General features: G+C 26.8%; 1 protein-coding gene across 1 annotated transcript; it reads right to left on the reverse strand.

Annotated features, from left to right (window-relative positions):
• Nucleotides 1-243: 243 nt before the first annotated feature.
• LOC107455909 (nucleolar protein 9) lies at nt 244-19,068 on the reverse strand. Its single transcript, XM_087169507.1, has 10 exons — nt 18,537-19,068; nt 16,747-16,976; nt 15,501-15,702; nt 13,634-13,756; nt 10,210-10,345; nt 9,145-9,334; nt 7,808-7,936; nt 4,028-4,207; nt 2,664-2,807; nt 244-525 (listed from the first exon to the last, which is right to left on the reverse strand). The coding sequence occupies exons 1-10, from the start codon at nt 18,793-18,795 to the stop codon at nt 283-285; spliced, it is 1,836 nt and encodes a 611-aa protein (XP_087025633.1). The 5' UTR covers nt 18,796-19,068; the 3' UTR covers nt 244-282.
• Between the last annotated feature and the right edge of the window lie 1,763 nt (nt 19,069-20,831).

The raw sequence follows: 20,831 nt of genomic DNA on the forward strand, positions 1-20,831 counted from the left end.
TAGTACCGAGAAAAGTATACCATCATCACAATAAGAATATCATATAAATTATATATTTTAATAAAATTAAAAATCTAATCACACAATTAAATTTTTCAGACAAGTTTCATAAATATTCACACTGAACTTTATAAATGATACATAATTGTATGGAACATGCTCGTTATAATAATAAAGTTCGTGAATAATTTATATAGTTCAAAATAATGAATACTTAATATCCTACTTAAAACTGAAACTATAAACAATAAAAAATAAAATTTTATTCAATAAATTTTTTTGCTATTTACATTTTTTGTTTAAAAACTTTGTTTGAAATTCTTTCCACTGTTCAATATTACGCTTGTATTGAAAAATTTTAAACTTGTTAAAAATGACATTTCCTGTTTTGTGAGATCTGAGCTTTTCTTCATTTTTAGCTAATTCACTTGCAATAAAACTCTTTTGTTTCAGAGAGAGAAGAACCCAGACTCTTGCCAAAGTTAGGTTTCCATTTTCATCACAGGATATGGTTGTGGCAACTGGCTGTTAACAAAAATAAAAAACACATCAACACTAAAAGAAATATATTACTATTTTTGTTAGATCTAATGAAGTTAAATTTAACCAGGAACAATTACTATTTAAATGCTGTTGTCTTCTAGCATTCAAATGTAATGAAAGTAAATATAGCACGAAATAACAATATTTTTATTATACAGTTAAATCTCGTTTTAGTAAAATCCTAAACAGCGATAATTTCAATGTAACACAATTTTCCGAATCCCCAAACGACTCTCCATAGATACGAGTGAAAATTACTGATATTACGAAATTCATAATCCGATTTAACAAAGGTGAAAATCAGCAACAATTCTCATTTTCTCTCATGATCAAAACACTTTTTCATTCTTCAAAAGTACACAATGATCTCAGAATTAAAATATTTTTGCATCTTCAAAATAAAAAGTTTCAGATATGAAAGGGACATGACAAAAAAGATGAATCACTAGGAAGGGACCACCTATAAACCACAACCCATTCATGTTTGAAGAAGTAAAAATGCATGTGGCTTTCCGAAAGAGTGATTTCCATTTGCTTTAAAATGTGCATAATTTTGAGAAGTTTGTAATTTTAACTTGTTCAAAATCATTTGTACAGAAAAAGCTACGGAGGACGTAATTACTGAAAAATAATTTATAGTAAATCCATTCTTCCCTTTAATTTTTTTTGAGCTATTAAAACATTGATTTGATATTTTCTACTTGTAGAGTACAAATAGATCGAAACTGCAATTAAATGCAAAATTTATTTATTTTTTATGCGAAAAATTTAAATGTAACAAAATAATTTTGGTTTATGTTAAAATTTGTAATGTTGGTATAATGAATATTCATTATTGAGTAGTAATTGCTTGGTTGCCTAGGAATTTGCTAAAATGGGATTCGGCTATATTGGGATAATAATTGAAAGTGTGTTCTCTACATTACATAGAAAACACCATGTCTTACAATAAATATTGAGTATACAATAAATGGGTATTAATTATTGACTGCAATATTATTGAGAATTAGTTTAACCACTTATTTTTTATTTATTTTTACAATTAAGATTAAAATTAGTAAAGGCAATTTAAAAGAAAATTTTTTTTCTCTTTATTTGGGCTATGAAAATATTGGCTAATACAAAAAACAATGTGTAATATACATTCGTAAAAATGGAAAATTTTGTTTTATGCTATGAAGTATTAATATTTTTTGATAAGACACTGTAGTAGTGAAATTCTAAAAAGCTTAGCACAAATAAAAAGTCTACAAGAAATATGTTAATATTAACTTTCACAATTCGTAAAAATTTCAATTAATTGATGCAGAATAATTATTTATAGGCCTCAATGTGAACTTTATTTAACATGACTTTAAAAAAAAAAAGAATTAAAAAAAATATTTATAATTTTTTTTCTCAATTCTTGAATCATTCTAAGAAGGAAAAACAATAAAATGAAAGAAAAATAAGTTTTTTTTATTTAAAAAAATAATTTGATAATTGGTGTGTTTTGGGAATGTAAAAAACAAGACACTTTTAAGATTGAAAATTATTCTGCAGCAATAGAGGCTATTTGACATAGTGTTTACTATGTATATTTCTTTTAGAGATCCACAGTGTGATGATCAGGACAGAGTGATGACCCAGGTTGGAACCCCATCTGTTAGACTAGTGATGGCTGATTGATACAAAATTTACTTCCAGCTGGAATTGACCACAGACCTGGCGTAAAATATCAGTGGTAAATGGAACAAAATTAGAATCCCCTGGCTGGTCGAGCTAACTGTACAAAGTTTTCCATAAAAAAAATCTTCCATGTATGTAGCTTGTCCCAGTATTCGATCCAGAAGTTACCTTGTCTCCTTGGTTGAGTTCAAATTACTAGGCTACAGAGTAAATTATTGATAGTCGTATATCCAAAAAGCTGTTCAATGCCGATTGTAAAATTAAAAAACATTTTTTATAGAAAATATTTATGAATATTTTAGTATTAAGCAATAATATGAAATTTAAAAAATAACTTAAAAATTTTGTTACGTTAAAGTAAGTATAAATGAAATATAGTTCAAATATAAAACAAAAAAATTACTTTTATTATTAAAAATTGACCACAAAGAATTGATTTTAGTAAGGTATACCTGTAAGCATTGGGCTAATTTGTCTTTGCTCTTTTCTCCAATGGTATCACTTTTGAAGAATGAAGTTATCACAAAACAGCCTTGTACATGACATGCTAAAGAAGCAAGAACTTGTGGTTTCACATCTAACAAGCTGTTCACCAGCTGCAAATAAATAAATAGCAATATTCTTAAAACATTGGATAAAATAAAGTACAACTTTTGCTTTAAAATTTGAAAATCATAAATCTCTAACTTCTATACGATGAAATTTTCTCTACAACAATTTTTTTCAACCTTATGTAAAGTCTACTGTATGTATGACTTATTATTGCAGTGTTTACAATGTATTAAAATAATAATATTGAACGGCTTCTGCTATAACGTGTGCCTGCATGATATACTTTATGTATTCGTCAGTTTTTTAAGGTTATATATTTATTAATTTTAAGATTTTTCAAACGGAATAATTAACTTTTTGAATCATATTATTTTTATTGAAATTTAACTTACTCATTTTTTTCATGTGATATGTTAATCATATCTTGGATTTGGTTAATTTTTTTGGAGTTAGCATTTATGGAAACACATTCTAGGTTTAAATTTTAGTTCCTCTTCATGCAGTTTTTTAAATAATTTTACAATATTTATGCTTTTTATGTGTGTTTGATAGGGGTACTTCAATTATAGATAAAATATTATATAAGCATCTCTACAAAAGATGAGTGCATATTGCATAATTAAATTATATGATATGTATCTAACAGGGTTCTCACTCAATTTAAAAAAAAAAAAATTCCCTGACTTTTCCAGGTATACTAGGTAAATGTCAATGAAAATTGAGACCATATTTTTATTAGAAAACTTTGATTCTCTTATTTATAATGTGAAATATTAGATTTTCTGTGTAAGAAAATATTATTAAATAAGGAAGGGAACATTTCAGATTGACTAAAATGAGAAATTTGTACAACAATTAATTGTAATAGTAGTTAAAATAATTTAACTCAAATCTGAATAACTGTTACTGACAATTTTAAGACTAGTTATTTTCCAGGTATGATATAGGAATGTTACAGGTTTTTGCAAAAAAATGCAACATTCCCTGACTATTCCATGACTTTTGGAGTTAAATAAAATTCCTTGGCAACTTCAGGTTTTCCTTGACTCGTGGGAAGCCTGATTTAATGAATTTATCATAAAAATGTATTTCATAACGTCATTTCAAGCAATATTGAATATAACTAATGAATTTATTTCTCAAAATTGGTTCTTAACACCATTACCGGTAAAAGTGTACCTTTTAATAGTGTTACAACTACAGCATGCAAATAATTGACACTGACATATTTTGAGCAAAACAAATAAGTTTAAGGCTTTCTTACTTTTATAGGCTTCTGAAAAGTTAGAAGATTTTGAATAAGCAAAGATCCATGCAAACGTATGGTGAGTTTTGAAGTCTTAATGTATTCAGATTCCTCATATTTGTTGAGACCGAGAAGTAAAGGCACCAATTTTAATTGCTTTTCAGGTGGCTCATTACATTGTAAGCAAAGCATTATATTCTAAACAGAAAAACAAGAAGAAAGTTCTTTAACTAAACTTTGCATGAAATTGTAATTAGAAAACATGTTCATTTTTAATGCAGGACAAATTAAAATAGCAAACAAGAAATGCAGTAAAAAAAATTGAAACAAAATAGAACACATTAAGTAAAAAATATATCATGCAAAAGACAGAAAATAAAATTAAAAGAAAAAATAGAACAAAACAAAATCTATACAGCGAGTAGCAAATTCAAATGAACTTATCTCTCTCTCTATATATATATACACACACATATATATATATATATATAAATAAACTAAAATATGTTATAATTATTGAAACCTCAATTGGAATAACTTCTTATCAAAAGTCAATTTAAAGATATAAAACTGTAAGTTGGTTTAATATTTTTTAACCAGAACTTTAAGAGTTTCAAAGCAACTAAACATTTGTTTTTTTAAAAAATAATAATTAGTGAGCAATTTATTAGTGAAACATTTTAAAATTCTGTACAGATTGAACAGTTATTTGAATAAAATTATACTAAATTAATGGTACAAAGGGCTCAAATTTTTAAAGCAATTAATCTTCATCAGATAAGATTTGATTTCATCTTCTAAAATTATTTAATAAGTATATAGCCCTTGATTAACCTTAAACGAAATTCATGATAGGATAATTTTATTTATAATTTTTTTTTCTTTATTCAAGAACCCTAAAATTTCTGTAACAACAAATTTAGAAAAATTTATAAAATCCTTTAATCATAGTAGTATAATTTTTGTGAAAGTTTCTCCAGTTCAACCAATCAATTTTTTAGAATTGATGGGAATAAGGGACAGAAAACAAACAGAATTTTGTGAATTTACATAAAAGTTGCCTGCATGATAAATAATATAAACATAATATATCAGTTTCTCAATCTCGTCATAAAAATCAGGTAAGGTATTATAAAACTTATAGGAAAATGTCTGTTTTAAATGGGATGAATTGAAAGAACATGCTTGGAGCAATTTTTTAGATGAATTATTTTCTTGAAATATAGGAAATTAGCTTGATATGTTGCCCAAAGTTTATAATTAAATAATATAAATATACAAAATAAAACTAATTAAATAATATTATGGTTTACAAGAAAAATAATTTAAAAAAAAAGTTCAAATTGTAGAGCTAAAAATCATCAGTGTACTTTAATCTTAAAATTTCAAAGTTCTAAATCTTCTTATAACACTGATTCAATGAAACTATGGCAAAAATTAGTAAACTATATTTTGGCAAAAATTAGTAAAAATATTGATTAAACCTTTGTATGACTATTTCATAAACAGCATAAAATTATAAAACAAAAAATATTACCCCCCCCAGCAAAACTAGGGTGAGATTAATTTAAATCAGAGGTCGCCAAAGTGGTCTATATAGACCCCCAGGGGTCTCTTTAACAAAAGCGGGGGTCGATCTGAGCCAGGGGGTCGATCCGAATCGGAAAATCACACATACCTCATTGAGTATGCAAAATTTGTGAATTTTTTTAATTGACTTAAAATCAGTTTCTTTATAAAACATAAATTAATAAACGTATCGGGTGAAACAAGTATTTACGTACCAGCGCGCAGTGGCACGAACTCAGCACAGTTTATAAGTCAGATGCATATGTGCGCTTGTCCAAATGTCACGTGTGACGAGCATTGACGTTACAAACGCAAACGGCAGTTTGAGCTATCTTTGCAAACTGTAAACAGTGTTGAATATTTGCAGTGTCATTCATAAAACTTTTATAGTTTTGGATAATTAGTTATTGTTTCCATAAAAACCATTCGTTTAGTTTAGATATCAATTTTAATTATCAATGCATGTAAAAAAAGAAGGTAAGCAGTAACAATATGGATTAGTACAACCAGCGACAAAAGTATAGCACACTTTGTATTCTTTTACGAAAATTAAAATTGACCAATTTTGAACCAAATATAGCGAACCTTGCAAAAAACACCAGGCATACCCATCTCATTGATTAAGAAGCAATAAATCTGTAGTTACTTTACTTATTATTTCTACTTATTCATAATTACTTATTATTTAAGAAATATTAAGGTATTTAAATTTCAACATTAATATATTTTTCTTAAAACTATTGTTACACAATGTACTATTACTTTAATAAATATTTAAATTCATAAAAAAAACAGTATACAATAAAGTTTAATTTTAATTAATAGAAAATTACTTTTATGGGGGTCGATGGAGATTTCGAAAAATTATGTAGGGGTCGATGATCAAAAAAGTTTGGCGAACCCTGATTTAAATAATAAAACTTTTTCTCGTTTTTGATATTCGTGATTAATAGAAAATGCAAACAATTATATAATAATCAATAAAAATGATAGAATCATGAAAATATTTAAAATTTTTAATTGAAAATCTGTGTTAGTGAAAATTATTTCTTATGTGAATACTGGGACATCCTGGAAAACATAAATATAATATAATTATTCTAATACTACGAAATTATGGATCTAGCATTAAAATGAACAAAGAATTTATTTATTATTATTTTTTGGCTTTCATTCTATACCCCTCATTTTCATGGCAAACATGAAATTGCATGGTATTCTACACTTCAGCAAATTCAAATGAGATGAATTTTATTTTTTAATTAATACCACAATACCTTAATAAAGCTTTTACTCCAAAATTTTCTGCTCTCAATTGAGGAGAAAAAAATTTCCCTGTTTTTCTTGTACACATTAAACACAATATATTACAGGGAAAACATAATCATTGCGCTCTTGTATGAGAAAAAAGAAGTCAATGTTTCCTGGCTCGTACTCCCTAAACATCACTGGTACCAGAGCACCCGTCCAGGAGGTGCACTCAACATTCGGAGCAACTGCAAGGATCAGACGGCGATTACCAGGCTTACCAGCAGTCACCTTAAATCTCATTCTTTCGAGGGTAGCGTTAAAATCTTTCCAAACTGCCCCAGGTGCAACAACATGCAGGCTTCTCCCCAACATATCCTGGACTGGACAAGAGGACATTTCAGATAACCCACTTTTGGTGGCCGACTTCCTCCGGGTCATGAATTTCATGGACATTGTTTAGCCCTGCTAATTTTGGGGATTAGGAAGAAGGAGAAGATGAGATGTGTTGGGCTAACTATACCAGTTATAATTACTGATAAAACTTTAGGAAAAGAGGAACAGCTGAAAATACTTAAAACAAATAATGCTATAGTAAATTAACTAGTTTAGTATAGCTGAAATATCATCCTTAAATATTCCATAGGTAGCGCTTAAGTGCTCACCACTTTTAAAAGTCGAAAATAAGAAATAAAATTCCCTGTATTTTTCAGAATTTCCCTGTGGAGTGGTAACCCTGTCAATACATGGTTGCTGTGATAAGTAAAAAGGAAAAATTAAAAAAGGTCTCAGATGTTCGGTATTTTTATCTATTTCCATAAATAGTGCAATAAGATAATATTAAAAATTCTTACAATGCAGTAAAAGGCATAATACAGAAATAATCACAAAATATTAAATAACCTTATCAAATAAAAAGTTATTAAATGTACAGATTTAATACAAGCAATTATAGATCAATATATCTAAAAAATGTAGTACTTTCATAAATAAAGCTTGGTGAGCTTTTAGGCGATTACAAGCTAAAGCAACTGACAGAAAAATTCCAAACATTTCAGCCTCCAAAATTGTATTAAAAAGACCTCCAGCCTTTTCACTCATTACTTGTAGCTACAAGAAAGAAACAACTTCTTTAAGGAACAGATAACAGATATTTTAACAAAACTATTTTAAATCTTGTTTAGGTTTATTCAAACCATTAACAAAGAAATAAAATTCAGTAACATGAGGCAAATAATAATGGAAGACTTAAACGGCATTTATGTATCTGAGTATAAAATCAGAGATAAAGAAAAAACATTAATTTTTTTCAGGAGATTCCTATTGAATAATATTTTTACATTTTAAACTGTACTATAAGAGTGTATTTTTCAACAAGTTAAATTTGTTAGGCTTAGCATAAATTGTAAGCTGAAGATAGTAAAATGATAAATAACAAAATAACTGTGATGTAAAATGCAAGAATCTTATCTAAATAAAGAAAATAACTTTTACCTCTGATATTCATTACATCATAACAAATAATTTAAGCAAAGGAAATAAAAATAATTTAAAGCATGAGAATCACTTTGACAATCTAAATTAAGTAACATTTTTGCAGTGGTATAATTAACCTATCAGTTTAATGGAAATATTCAATTTTGCTTTTAAGTAATATTTAATAAACTATTCTTTTTTTTATTTTATAGCAAGTTTCTTTAGTTTTGTTTTGGCGCATAGTAATTTTAGGTTCTCTCAGGTTTTCGATAATTTATTCATTCCTACACCATACTTAAATCAATGAACAAATTATGCCTTTTATTGCTTTATAATATATTTTTTTATCTCTGATAGCAGATAGCTCATAGATTATCTATGGATTTAGGAGAGTTTTTCAATCATGCTAAACAAATTTTATTCCTTCATATTTTTGAAATATAGCAAGCAGAAAAACTAAATCTTAAGATGGATTTTTATTATAGTTAAATCTGGTTTCATTCCTTTATCATTAATTTTTTATCGCTGGTCATTGGTCAAGATTCCTACGCCAACAGAAAAGAGTGTTTTTCTATACTTTATGAAAACACTTCCAAAATACTTTTGCTTCTTAAAATGAAAAAAATCTAAAGATTTACCCTTATTCATTTTATAAATTTACTCTGAAGTCAATTAATATGCAAGATACAATATCATATCAATTCATTTATTTCATTTTTGGTCATTTTATTAATATATTTTTAAATAAAATAGAAAATTAAACAAAATGGATTAAACCCTTGTTTCTCAATCTAACAAAACAGTAAAAAATTATTTATTTAAAGATTGAATAGTTATCTTACTAAAGTTGTACTTTTGACAGAGTCAAAAAACCTTTGAACAATGAAGTTACTAATTCGATGCGTAATCAAATGTTCAACACTATCATCAACGTAATTTGTCCACAATGTAGACTGAAGATCTTCATCTGACGCTTCAAACATCTTTTCAATAACAAATGAGGTATTCTTTTGTAGAAAAGCAACAGGAACACTGAAAAAGAAACAATTAGCGTGAATTCGGTAATTCTGCATTAACTGGTGAATCAACTTAGACACTGCAAAATCAGTATTAAAACACTTAAATCATTAAAAAAAATTTTTTTAAACATAGGTAAAGCAAATTTCAGCAGATTTGTTGGGATTCAGCGGATATGCTTGGAATTTCATATAAATAAAATTAAAATACGAGTCTAAAGAAATCATTTTGTTTAAAAACTTCTATATATTCTACAAATTGCCCATATAAATTTTTTTTTTTTAAAACATTTGAAATATATTATAACAAAAATGAGTTAAAACGGTATTTCTTTTTTAAATAAAATAAATGTTCCTTTTTAAACCCTAACAAAAACAATGCTGCTTATAATTGAGCAATTTGTTTCTTGATTCATAATTAGCCAATGATTTCGTACCTCATAATGTATGTTCCCATTTAGACTTTTTTTAAGCTATCATCAACAAAAATTTGCATAACAAGTATTTTTACTTAGTTTTTATTCATTCACTATAAGTAAAATTATTTTGTTTTGTATTCATATAAAAACATGTGCAATCATTCTTACTATATACAATACATATCACTCTAGTAACATGCTTAAATTATTAACTAACAAATTATTAACTGCTTAACTAACAGAAAGAATAGCCCTTATATTAAACACTAATCAAGCAAATGTTTTTTTTTTTTGTTGAATTTATCAAAATAAATTATTTAGAATCCATCCAAGTTTCAGCAATAAACTTTTTCAGCCATTTGCTATTTAATTGAAAAATGTTGAAATAAGGTTTGTTAATAAAGTTCCATTTGTCTTGTTAATATTCCTTATTTGGTAAATAACAAAAATCAAATATGTAAGTTATTCTTACCCATTATTATCCTTTTGATCAAAAAGATTAGAGGCCAAATTCTTGATCAATTTCCTAGAATATTTAGGAATTCTTTTACTCAGAATAGAAATCAAAGCTTCCACCACAAGAGCACCATAACTTTCACAAACGTAATCTAAGAAAAATAAAATTTACTGTTAAGAAACATGTTGTTTTGTAAATAATAACATTACATTTCCTGTTAAGACTTTTCACTAATCCTGTGGCAGAATTTTTTAGGGGGTTTCTGCGACAAACCTCTCCAGCATTAATCTCTTTCTGCAAGATACTTTTAATAATAACAAATATGTATGCTACTAATTTCAAGTAATAAAAGAGTCAACTTCAAAAGAAAAGAAAAAAACCTTTTCAGAAAATTTTTTAAAATTGAATACGTAATCAAAATATTTTTTATTTTATAATTATGAGCGATTTTCTCGCATTTTGTAGGGAGAAAACACAGTATTTATTCCCTTTTTTTTTGTAAGTCATCATCAAATTTAAAATAGTGAAATCCATAGCAGAGTAACTAACGAAAAAAAAAAAAGAAAAAAGATTGACGGCGAAATCACATCAAATCAAACTCTTTAAAAAGAGGATTACAAATGCGTGTTTTCATTTCAAGATTCAGCTGTTGTAATAAACAATATCAGATTAAAAATATCGGATTTCAAAAACTATGCAGAAATAAATAGCAATAACTGCCAAAAAAATAAAATAAAAATAGAACAAATATTTCTACAGAAAAGAAAACCAAACTTTTTATTTCATTATTCTCAAATGAAAATAGAAAAATTACAAGCCGTTTTTCCCCACTCCAATGCGCAAGAATGGCATATAATTTTGAATATAATCCTGAAGAAAAGATAAAAAGAACAGATTATAAAATTTTTTACTTCCCAAAGGAAAAATCTTACTGCAAGAACTCAGTAACATTCTGCCACAATATTGCCGTGTCACCACGATTCAGCTGCGGGATTCACTAATCAAAACTAAATAAATGACAACAAGATAAATAAATGACAAACAATCACAAAGTAATTTTTCATTTTCTTTTCAAGATTTTTTTTAAAAAAAGGGGCCAGTCAGTGTTTTCACTACAGTACGAGAACCTTGCATATTTTTTCTTTTCTCGCATTAAAAAATGATTAATGCGAGAAGTTTGCACACTCTATTAATCAATTTTAAAATGCAGGAATCTCTCATATTTTGAAAAAAACTTCGTTTTATGCCATTTTGAAGAAGACTTGAAAGCAGCTACGGCAAGTGTTGCCGTAGCTGCTTTCAAGCTGCAAGAAAAAAAATGAGTCCTGTATAATAAGTTGTTTAAAGTTAGCTCTATATTTAGTTGTTAATGAATTACCAAACTCCCTCATCAACAGTTTACAGCAATTTGTAAAAGTTGAAGTCTGTGAAGACTATGCTGGAAGACCTAACAAGAAGTATAAATATGGAAATAACTTCAGCGAACTTCACTATTCTGTAACAGAAATAATTCAAAATCCTATGCTGGCAGATGTAGAGGATAGGAAAGTGTGTGTACAATGCTACAAATTTAATTAGTGATTCCGAATAGTTCAGCACCTGTTGCAAGGTCATTTAGCACCCAAAACAAAATTAAAATAAAATATCGCAACAGATTGACCGATGAGCATTTGAGCAACTTAATGAGAATAGCTGATGAAAAAGTAGACATGGAACATTTTCCATATTCAATGAAAATATTCAATGGTGTAGAAATTAGAAAATGTTAGAAATGTATTATAAGTTTAAGAATTTTTTTTTTCCAAGTCTATTCGTGTTTTTTTTTTTTAAATTTTTAGAAATCTTACTTAACTTTTTGAAATCTCACCCTGTTTTTGAGAAAGGGTGAGAAATTCTCTCCCATTTTTCTTCTGTAATGAAAACACTTAGTCAGCACTTGATTTTTTTTCTAAAGTTTTCTTAATGATTTGGCAATTTACATATTATTTTGATGTGGCTATTCTAACTGTAACTTTATTTATTTTTCTTTTCGTGGGCATTTCTTATGTCTTATTTCGTTTCCTTTACGTCTTACTTTAAGAAACAAAAAAGACTTGCTTTGTGATTGTATGCCCTTTATTTATATTTGCATTTACATTAAAATTTTTCTAATTGCTTTTTTATTATGGGGCCTCGGGGCACTGTCAGTTTTTGGTTTCACCACTGACAACAGAAAGGCTCCAGTGTGTTAGCAGGCGGCGTGTCCCCTAATGAAGTGCTTTCCTACTAACACATATCTTGAAATTTTTATAATTTTCGTTTTCTGCTAGAATTGTTTATCCGACTTCATAAATTAAAATAAAACAAATTTGGATCTAGCTGCTTTAAGTGCTTTTCTATTTTGATTTATTATTTTAAATGTTACTTACTTATTTTGTTTTTTTCCTGAATTTGTAAATTAGTTTCATTCTTTGATTAGATAAAACACATCTAAGTATCAATAAGGTTGAAAATAAAGAATTCATTTAAAAAAATTTTTACAAATCCAAAATATATATAAATAAAAAAAACATCAGACTTTAAGGCCCCTTACACGTAAATTTATTTATTTTGCGAGACTTTTTAGACATTTTAGTTTCATTCCTGCCATTCCCCTGATTTTTCCTTATCCTGGATTTTTCCCTCTTTTGATGCTACCTGAATAATATTAAATAAATAGATTTAAAAAAAAATTCTACATAAAAAAAAAAATACAAAAAACTGAATCTTAAACAATTTTGTAATTTTTGTTGCAATATTCAGGATAATTATATTTTGATTAAAAAATTATAACAAGACATTTTAAGGTAAGAAAACATTTTACAGAAAAAATTTTTAAGTTCAGAAATTTTTTTTTTTATAGCTTATATGCTTAATCTGATTTACTTTTCAGTAATAAGATTTTCTTTATTTTGTCTCGTGGAATTCTTAACAAATAATCTTAAACTAAATTTTGACAACCAATAATCTTAAACTAATCAGGAATCTTAAAAACATAATAAATAGTAAGTTTTCTAATTTTAAAGTTTCTATGTTTTAGCTTTGTTTATATAGTAAGTCATTATCAATTGAAATAAATATAACTGCAAAATATATATGTTTTTAGACAAACAGGTATTTATTATGTATTTTTGAAAACAACAAAAATTTCTAATGCTCATTTAGTAGCAATAAAATGAGGAAAGAAAAGCAAATTTAAAGGAAATTAATTATTAACTTTGACTTTTAATAATAGCAAACATTATGCTAAAAATCAAGGTTAATGCTAAAAACACAATGTTCTATTCCAAAAGAATCTCTCATAACAGTAATTAGCTAGTAACAGTAATAATTGAAAGAAAATATAACATATTAGAAACATACAAAGGATGATTAGCCAGTTTTAAGACTCAGTTGAAGAAAAAAATGCAACAATGACTACCTGCAATGTTTTCAATTTTGCATACTAGTTTAGACAAAAGTTTCAGTTTTTCTTTAAACTCCTTTGGAATGTTTTCTAAAACAATTTCTTCTATAGAAGAAGTACCATTAGAAGAAGCTTCATCTAAATTGAGGAGAAAGAATTAAAAATAATGAGTAAATACTTTTCTGTGAACATCTAAATGCAAACAATCATTACAGTTTTAATTCAAGGTTTGCATTTTGCCAGAAAGAAACACGTTTCATTGAAACATATTGACACTGGCCGATATTAAATTGATGTGGACATCGGAAGAGATTTGAAAAAAAAAAAAAAAAAAAAAAACCAGGAAGAAACACGGCAAGCTGGAAAAAACTGAATGAAATTATTAAATTAAAAATGACCAATATGATTGTTAAAGAATAAGTATTATAAGATAAGCTTAAATTTAAACAAATTTAATATTGTGTAATTTATAATTGTGCTTTTCACATCTACTATAAAAAAAAAAAAAAAACTTCGTACAAATGATTTACTTTAGTTTACATAATTTGAAAATTTATATATTATATTATTTAAGAGTTAATTTGAGTATGGTATTTACCAATCGGAAGAATCAAATACTTAACATTATTCGATTATAAAAATTAAAACGTTATTTGTTCTTGTGAATTTAATGTCTATTCTGTAGTAGTATATAATTTGTCTATTTAGTAGTTTTAATAAATTTTGTTTACATTTTAACAGTTCTTATCACAATTAGAGAAATAGGTCTTACTATTCAAACACTCCTTTCTGTAAAATAAAGAATTATGGCTATTTAAATTTTTTATATCCATTATACTTATTTTCCATTCTAATTGCTTGTTAATTTTCAGCAATTTAATGATAAATAAATAACCTAGAAATTAACACTATTACTACAACTACATTACAATTATAGATTGTTTAAAGATAATTTTAATATTTGGTATTTCGATTTGAAATAGAGTTTCCTCCATTTCTTCTACTTGGGTTTGAAGAAACTTTCTGCAGTAGTTCTTTCCACAGTGGAAGAAACATTTCATCTGCGTTTTCAATACTAGTATTTATGTTTTCTTCATACTCAAAGTTATTCATGCCATTATTGATGTAGTAACTTTGTATTCTCTTCAGGGGTCTGCCTAGGTTTTCTTTTTTTTTTGATGGGTACCGATTTTGTGAAAATTTAGACATAATTTGAGAAAATTAAAAATTATATTAAAAAATCAACACAAAAATATGGTAAAGTAAGAAAATATTTTCAAAAATTGTTACTATGCTAAATTTTTATAGACTTTTTCTCATATATTCAAAAACAATTTTGCTACTGTAAAATTTTGAGTTTAAAAATTGCATTCAAATTTAAAAATAATTGTCCATCGTTAAATCTTAACTTGAATTTAATAAAAACATGCATTTAACAGTAGCACTTAAAGCTATTTTCATTATACATACCATTTTTGACTAGCTTATACAGAAAAAAATTTTATTTGGGAAAAAAAATTTTTTTAAAAAAGAAGAGAAAAAAAAAGGTTTGTTCGTATAAATTTACAATAATGTTTGAATTTTGACTTCCTGTTAAGTTTATAGAGGAAGCGTTGAAATGCGTAATTCAGCCGGGATTTATTATTTTTCGCGGGAATAAAAAAACAAAATTTTAAGGGGTAGAGTGGAGAATCTTAGATTTTGCTTTTTCAAAAGTACTTTCTCAAGCTGAATTTGTGAATGTACCGCTAAACAGTAAATTTGCCCTGGACAGACCTCTGCTCTTTGACTTATGAACTTTGAATTTTGGGTGAATATTTAAAGAAAAAATATTAATATTCAAGAACTATTATTTTCGTTTAGAAAAAAATATTTATCTTACCTAAAGAAACACCTTTTTTAGTTTTATTCAGTTTCTTGCTCATATCTCCACCCAAAGCCCTTATAACACTGGCTGCTATGTGAGCAGCATACTGGTTCTCAAGACAGTCAGTGAAATTTTCTAGAATAAAATTTCCAAACTCTACAATCCAGGTAAGGAAAAATGACGTGTCATCATTTGTTTCTAAAACTGATGACGAACTCTGAAATAAAAGTTACAATTATATGGAAAACTTTTTTTTTTGCATAGAAATGAGAACTAAGAAAAGTAAAAACGAATTAAAACTGGTAGATAAATATATTTCTTATAAAAACTTTTTACAAATATATATATTAGAATCTTTAACCATCAAAAAAAAAAAGTAAAACAAGAAAATACATGGAGAGCCACAAACTAATAATTAAATAGCGTAAAGTAAAAAAATATTTTCAAAAATTGTCACTACAAATAAAAATTACTTTTGACTGATAAATTTATATATGTTTTTCCCCACATGTTTAAAAATAATTTTGCGATTGTAAAATCTTGAGCTTAAAATAGTATCCAAATTTAATTGTTCCAAAATTAAAAAACATTGTCTTTAGTTAAATTTCAACTTGAATATAATAAAAATAAAAACATGCATTTAACACTACTAGCACTAAGAGTTATTTTCATTATGAGAACATTTTCGACTAGGTCAGACAAAAAAAAAAAAAAAATGTTTCACAGAGAAAAAAAATTTTTTTCATAAAAAATAAAAGTTTGTTAGAATAAATTTACAATAGTGTTTAAGATAATGATCGAATTTTGACTGCCTGGGAAGTTTACAGAGGGCTCATCGTTTCATGTAAAAAAACTGAGCAGAAAATAAAGCTCACTTTGATATGCGTAAACGACCAGTTAGGTTTACCATATTGCACTATTTGACTAAACATGTGCTACCTTTCATAAAAGTTAGCTGGCAAAGTATTTTGTGAAACTACCACTTTTCCTAAAGTTTGAATTTGTGAAGGTACCGCTAAACGGTAGTAAATTTACCTTGCATAAACTATTATTATTGTTTGCCAAGATAATCTAAAGGGAAAATGTTTTGCTAGTCTAAAACAAAAATTTATATAAATTATTTTTGTCTTAACTAGGTTCAAATGTATATATAGTTTTTACTTAATAAAATTGCAAAAATAATATTAACAAATCCTTTTTTAATGTATTTAAAATCAAATCAGAGTAAATTAATAAAAAATTAAATAAAATAGGTATTTACTTTGATATTTTTAAGTGCAAATTGAATTAAGAGTTCTACTATGTGACTTGCACTTGGATTAGTGCATACAGTTACTTTATCATTTGAAAATGATGTCATGAATTGTCTCCACATGCCAACATCTGTACAAAATGAGAGCAATGATTCAATGCAACGGCTTGTGCTGTGATGACAGGACAATTCTATTTCTTTTCCTTTAGACTCTTCTAAGGCATTTAAAACAAATAGTGCTAAAATAGGATAAAAATTCAAATAAGTTTAATGTAAGCATATTATTAATATTTATTTTAATATAATCATTTAAATAATAAATTAAAATAATCAAAGGGATTAAAGAGCAAAATCAATTGGAATAACAACAGTAAATAGGAATTCAATTAACAATAGTTACGAAAGAAGATAATCAGAATTTGGTATTAATTATATTATTTCAGATATACTGAGTCTAATTTAGAGAGGAAAATGGTGTAGGCATTTAAAGAATTCAAAGTTATATCAAAATTTACATCAACTAGTGAGGTTAAAATCGATACAACTCTACTTATTCACAATGAATGAAATGTTCATTAAAATTAATGCATTTCAAAAATACTATCAAGGTTGGGGTTTTGGACAGGACACATGGGTTTTACTGTCTCAAAGTGTCCAAAACCTTGAACATTAGTAAAAGGTAAAAATTCTATATGTGTAACCATTGTACACTTAATAATTACATATATTAATAAATATTTAATACTTTTTATACAATTAGCCAGGGGTCTGTCCAGACATTTTCTAAAAGGTCCGTTTTTGTAAAATTGTGAAAAATTTGTGTATATAAAATAAATTTGTGAATATAAAATAAATGTTAAGTCACATTTTTTCAACCAGGGTCCGGCTTTTATGAATTTGTGCAAAAAGGATCCCTATTGCAAAAAATTCTTTCAAGGAGTTTAGAAATTGTAAATAGATACAAGATTATGCTCAACACTGTAAAATTATAATTAAAAAAAATTAAATATTAAAAAATAAACAGCAATTGCTGCTACTAAATTAGAGATGCAACATACAAATATTTGGTATTTAGCCTATACTGCTGAACGCAGAATATTTATTTCGGACGAATAATGGAAGAAGCGTCTGCCGAAGGCAAAACTTAGTTCGTTTACACCTGTCTTTCTTCCCTTCCCACCCGGGAAGGGTTTACTCGATTAACAAAACAATAATAAAAAGAAGCAAATTTGTGACGGGACCGATTAAAAGACAAATTATTTTGTGAAGGGTCTGATTTAAAGGTAAAATATTTTGTGAAGGGTCCATTTCTAAAGTAAAATATTTTGTGGAGGGTCCGCTAACGAACCCAAATTTCTTCTAAACAGACCCCTGAATTAGCTTTAACTTAGTAAAGGAATATAAGTAACTTTTGAAGCTCCACAATTCAATGAACAACAAAAGCGAATACCTTATCCTTTAATTATAAATAAATAGTAAATATCTTATCCCATACAAATAATGCAATATTTAAAATAATAGTAGACTTTTTAAATAAAACAAAAACTTGTCTTCATTTTTCCTTCTCAAAATTTACCCTTTTACTTTTCACAATATTTCTTTAAAATTGTGACACCATTTGAATAATAGGGTTTTGGACAGGACGGTTTAAACCGTGGATTAATCCATTCTGTCCTTAAACCTTGCCAACTCTGAATACAATATTGATTCCTATGAAGTTCTAAAAACTGAAAAAAATCGTGTTATTGCTATTTAACTATAACATTAAAAGGAGATAAAACCATCATTTCCTGTAATACCTCTATCTTCATCAGGCACACCACTTTTCAAAGTGTCCAAAATTTTTTTAAAGTAAACAAATTCGTGGACATCAGATTCTGGAATGGAACTTTCAGGATCATTTTTATCAAAAGATGAATTATAGACTTCTTTAGGAGAAATGTTCATACTACTTTTATCATCAGATTCTTTCTTGATTAATTTATTAGCATTTCCTTCGTATATAATCTCTTGTTGAAATTTTCGTTTCTTTCGGTTTTTGCGAGAAATAGAATCCATTATTTTTATAGGTAAAAAGGTAATGGGAGAAAAATAGTTCTTTCTGGTGGGATTCAGTTATCTTCTTCTCAAAACTAAAGTTAGTGAAGCGCGTTAAAAAATAAATAAACAATTTTAGATTTCCAATTATAAGTCAAACACGCATTGGAGAGAAGACTATTGACAATATTGCGTAGTATACTGATGTTATACTTATAAACGGTTGTTAGATTATAGCTTACAACTTAAAATTAGCAACAGTATCTTTTGAAACGATCTTAGTAGCCGTTGCGGGATATTTGGTCAATTTAGGAATTGGTAACTGGGCGGAGTGAGCTTGACGCTAGCTTTTATCCATCAATCTTCTTATAACCCTATATTGATTGACCCTACAAACTTTTTCGCCAAAGCAATTGGCGTTGTTTAAACAAAAGCTATTGTTAGAGGAAGCCATTTTCTGTATTTGACTGCGCGGGATTTCATATTTTATCATCATGAAAGTTTTAATTACAGGTAATTTTTATTAATTAAAGATTTATAATATTAGTGTACGTTCCATAGCAGTATATTAAAAAAATTACATGAAATTTAAAAAAGATTAATGAATTTTATTAAATATCTGTGAATACCACGCTTTTGATTTTTAAGTAAATAGTTTGTAAAATGTATGTATTTTAAGAAAATCGTTATAAAAAAAATTCATTTATCAAAGTTTTTCTCTGCTTCCTTAGAAATCCTTTGTTTGATCTGTCGAAAATGGTTGAAGCAGCTTAGTAATGAAATTTCATTTAGTTAAATTACTTGATTTATGTTTATTTTAGTGACATAATACAGAGGTATCTTTTTTTTCTAGGAAATATATTGCTAATTAAAATTTATTTTATATAGAAAGTTTAATATTGAATTTTCTTAAAAATAGTGAAGAGTTTTTGATCATGTCTAAAATAATTTGTTTCAATTTTATTGTAAACTAATCTATAAAAAAATTCTGAGAGAAATGGAACAAAATTAGATAATATTTATCATTTTCATTCACAGTTACTGCATTCATTATTATTCTTTTAGGTTGTCTTAACTATTGAATAAATTATGAGCATGCATACTTTCAAAAAAAATTTTTATTCTGTAGGTGTATCACATTTATGTGCAAATCAATTTGTACTCAATAATTTGTTTTATTTAAAATAAATAATACAAATACTATAATAAATTAGAAGATAATTCAGATTAGCAAGTTATCTTAAATTTAAGTTATCTCTATTGGATATTAATATTAAATTGAATTTTTTCAATTATTTAAATTCTCAAACTATATCTATAATTGTATTTTTTTCATTACCCTAAGATTTTTGACAGTTTACGTATAAATGGACAATGTAAAGCAAACCTTTCACATTTCTTCTTTCTCTTCACAAAATACAAACTAATAAAATACTTTGTTATTTTTTTTTTACTAGGTGATTCCCTGGAGAAGTATTTAGCTAAGTACTTAAATGCTGAATGAAAATGGGATATCGCTGTTTGCACACCCTGGAATCGGTGTGGACAAATTAAGTGTGCAGTTGTGAAAGGACGATAGTGATTTTGCCTTAATTCATGTTGGTAAGTTAAAATGTAATTTATTTACATATTCAATGATTATGTATCTAAACCATTCGTTGGCATTGTTTGTATCTTGTGTAACTATTCTAATTCAGATACTGATTAATTTATTTTTTTAATATTACTTATGGTTGTGCTATAAAAAAATAATTTATTTTGCTTTTTTTAAAAATAATGGAACTAATGATGTGCAATTGGGTACAATGCCCAACTTTAAAAAACTGGCTTTTGTGGTTAATAAAATTTGTGGGGTTATTGGGGAGATTTTGTTTATTGATCTGTGGAAGAATAATTCTGGGCAGCCAGCCGCCAGGCTAAAAAAAAAGTGAAGAGAACTCGGAAGGTATAACTCGTAACCACCCCCAGGCAACTATCTACAAGTATTTTTTTTTTTATTTGTTTGTTATTAAATTTGCAAGTTTAAAATCTGTTGAGCACCTTGGCGATTGTAGTTG

This window comes from Parasteatoda tepidariorum, chromosome 1, assembly GCF_982258835.1.
Source record: "Parasteatoda tepidariorum strain Cologne lab strain chromosome 1, Ptep-v5.0, whole genome shotgun sequence".
NCBI lineage: Eukaryota > Metazoa > Arthropoda > Arachnida > Araneae > Theridiidae > Parasteatoda > Parasteatoda tepidariorum.

What these genes read in the sequence shown, in the direction of transcription:
- LOC107455909 (XM_087169507.1), bottom strand. Translation starts at nt 18,795, where the DNA reads ATGGATTCTATTTCTCGCAAAAACCGAAAGAAACGAAAATTTCAACAA. An exon ending in CAAAATTGAAAACATTGCAG is followed by an intron (nt 10,346 to 13,633) that starts GTAGTCATTGTT and finishes TATTTTTCTTAG; the next exon opens with ATTACGTTTGTGAAAGTTAT. An exon ending in AATTAGCCCAATGCTTACAG is followed by an intron (nt 526 to 2,663) that starts GTATACCTTACT and finishes TTTTGTTAACAG; the next exon opens with CCAGTTGCCACAACCATATC.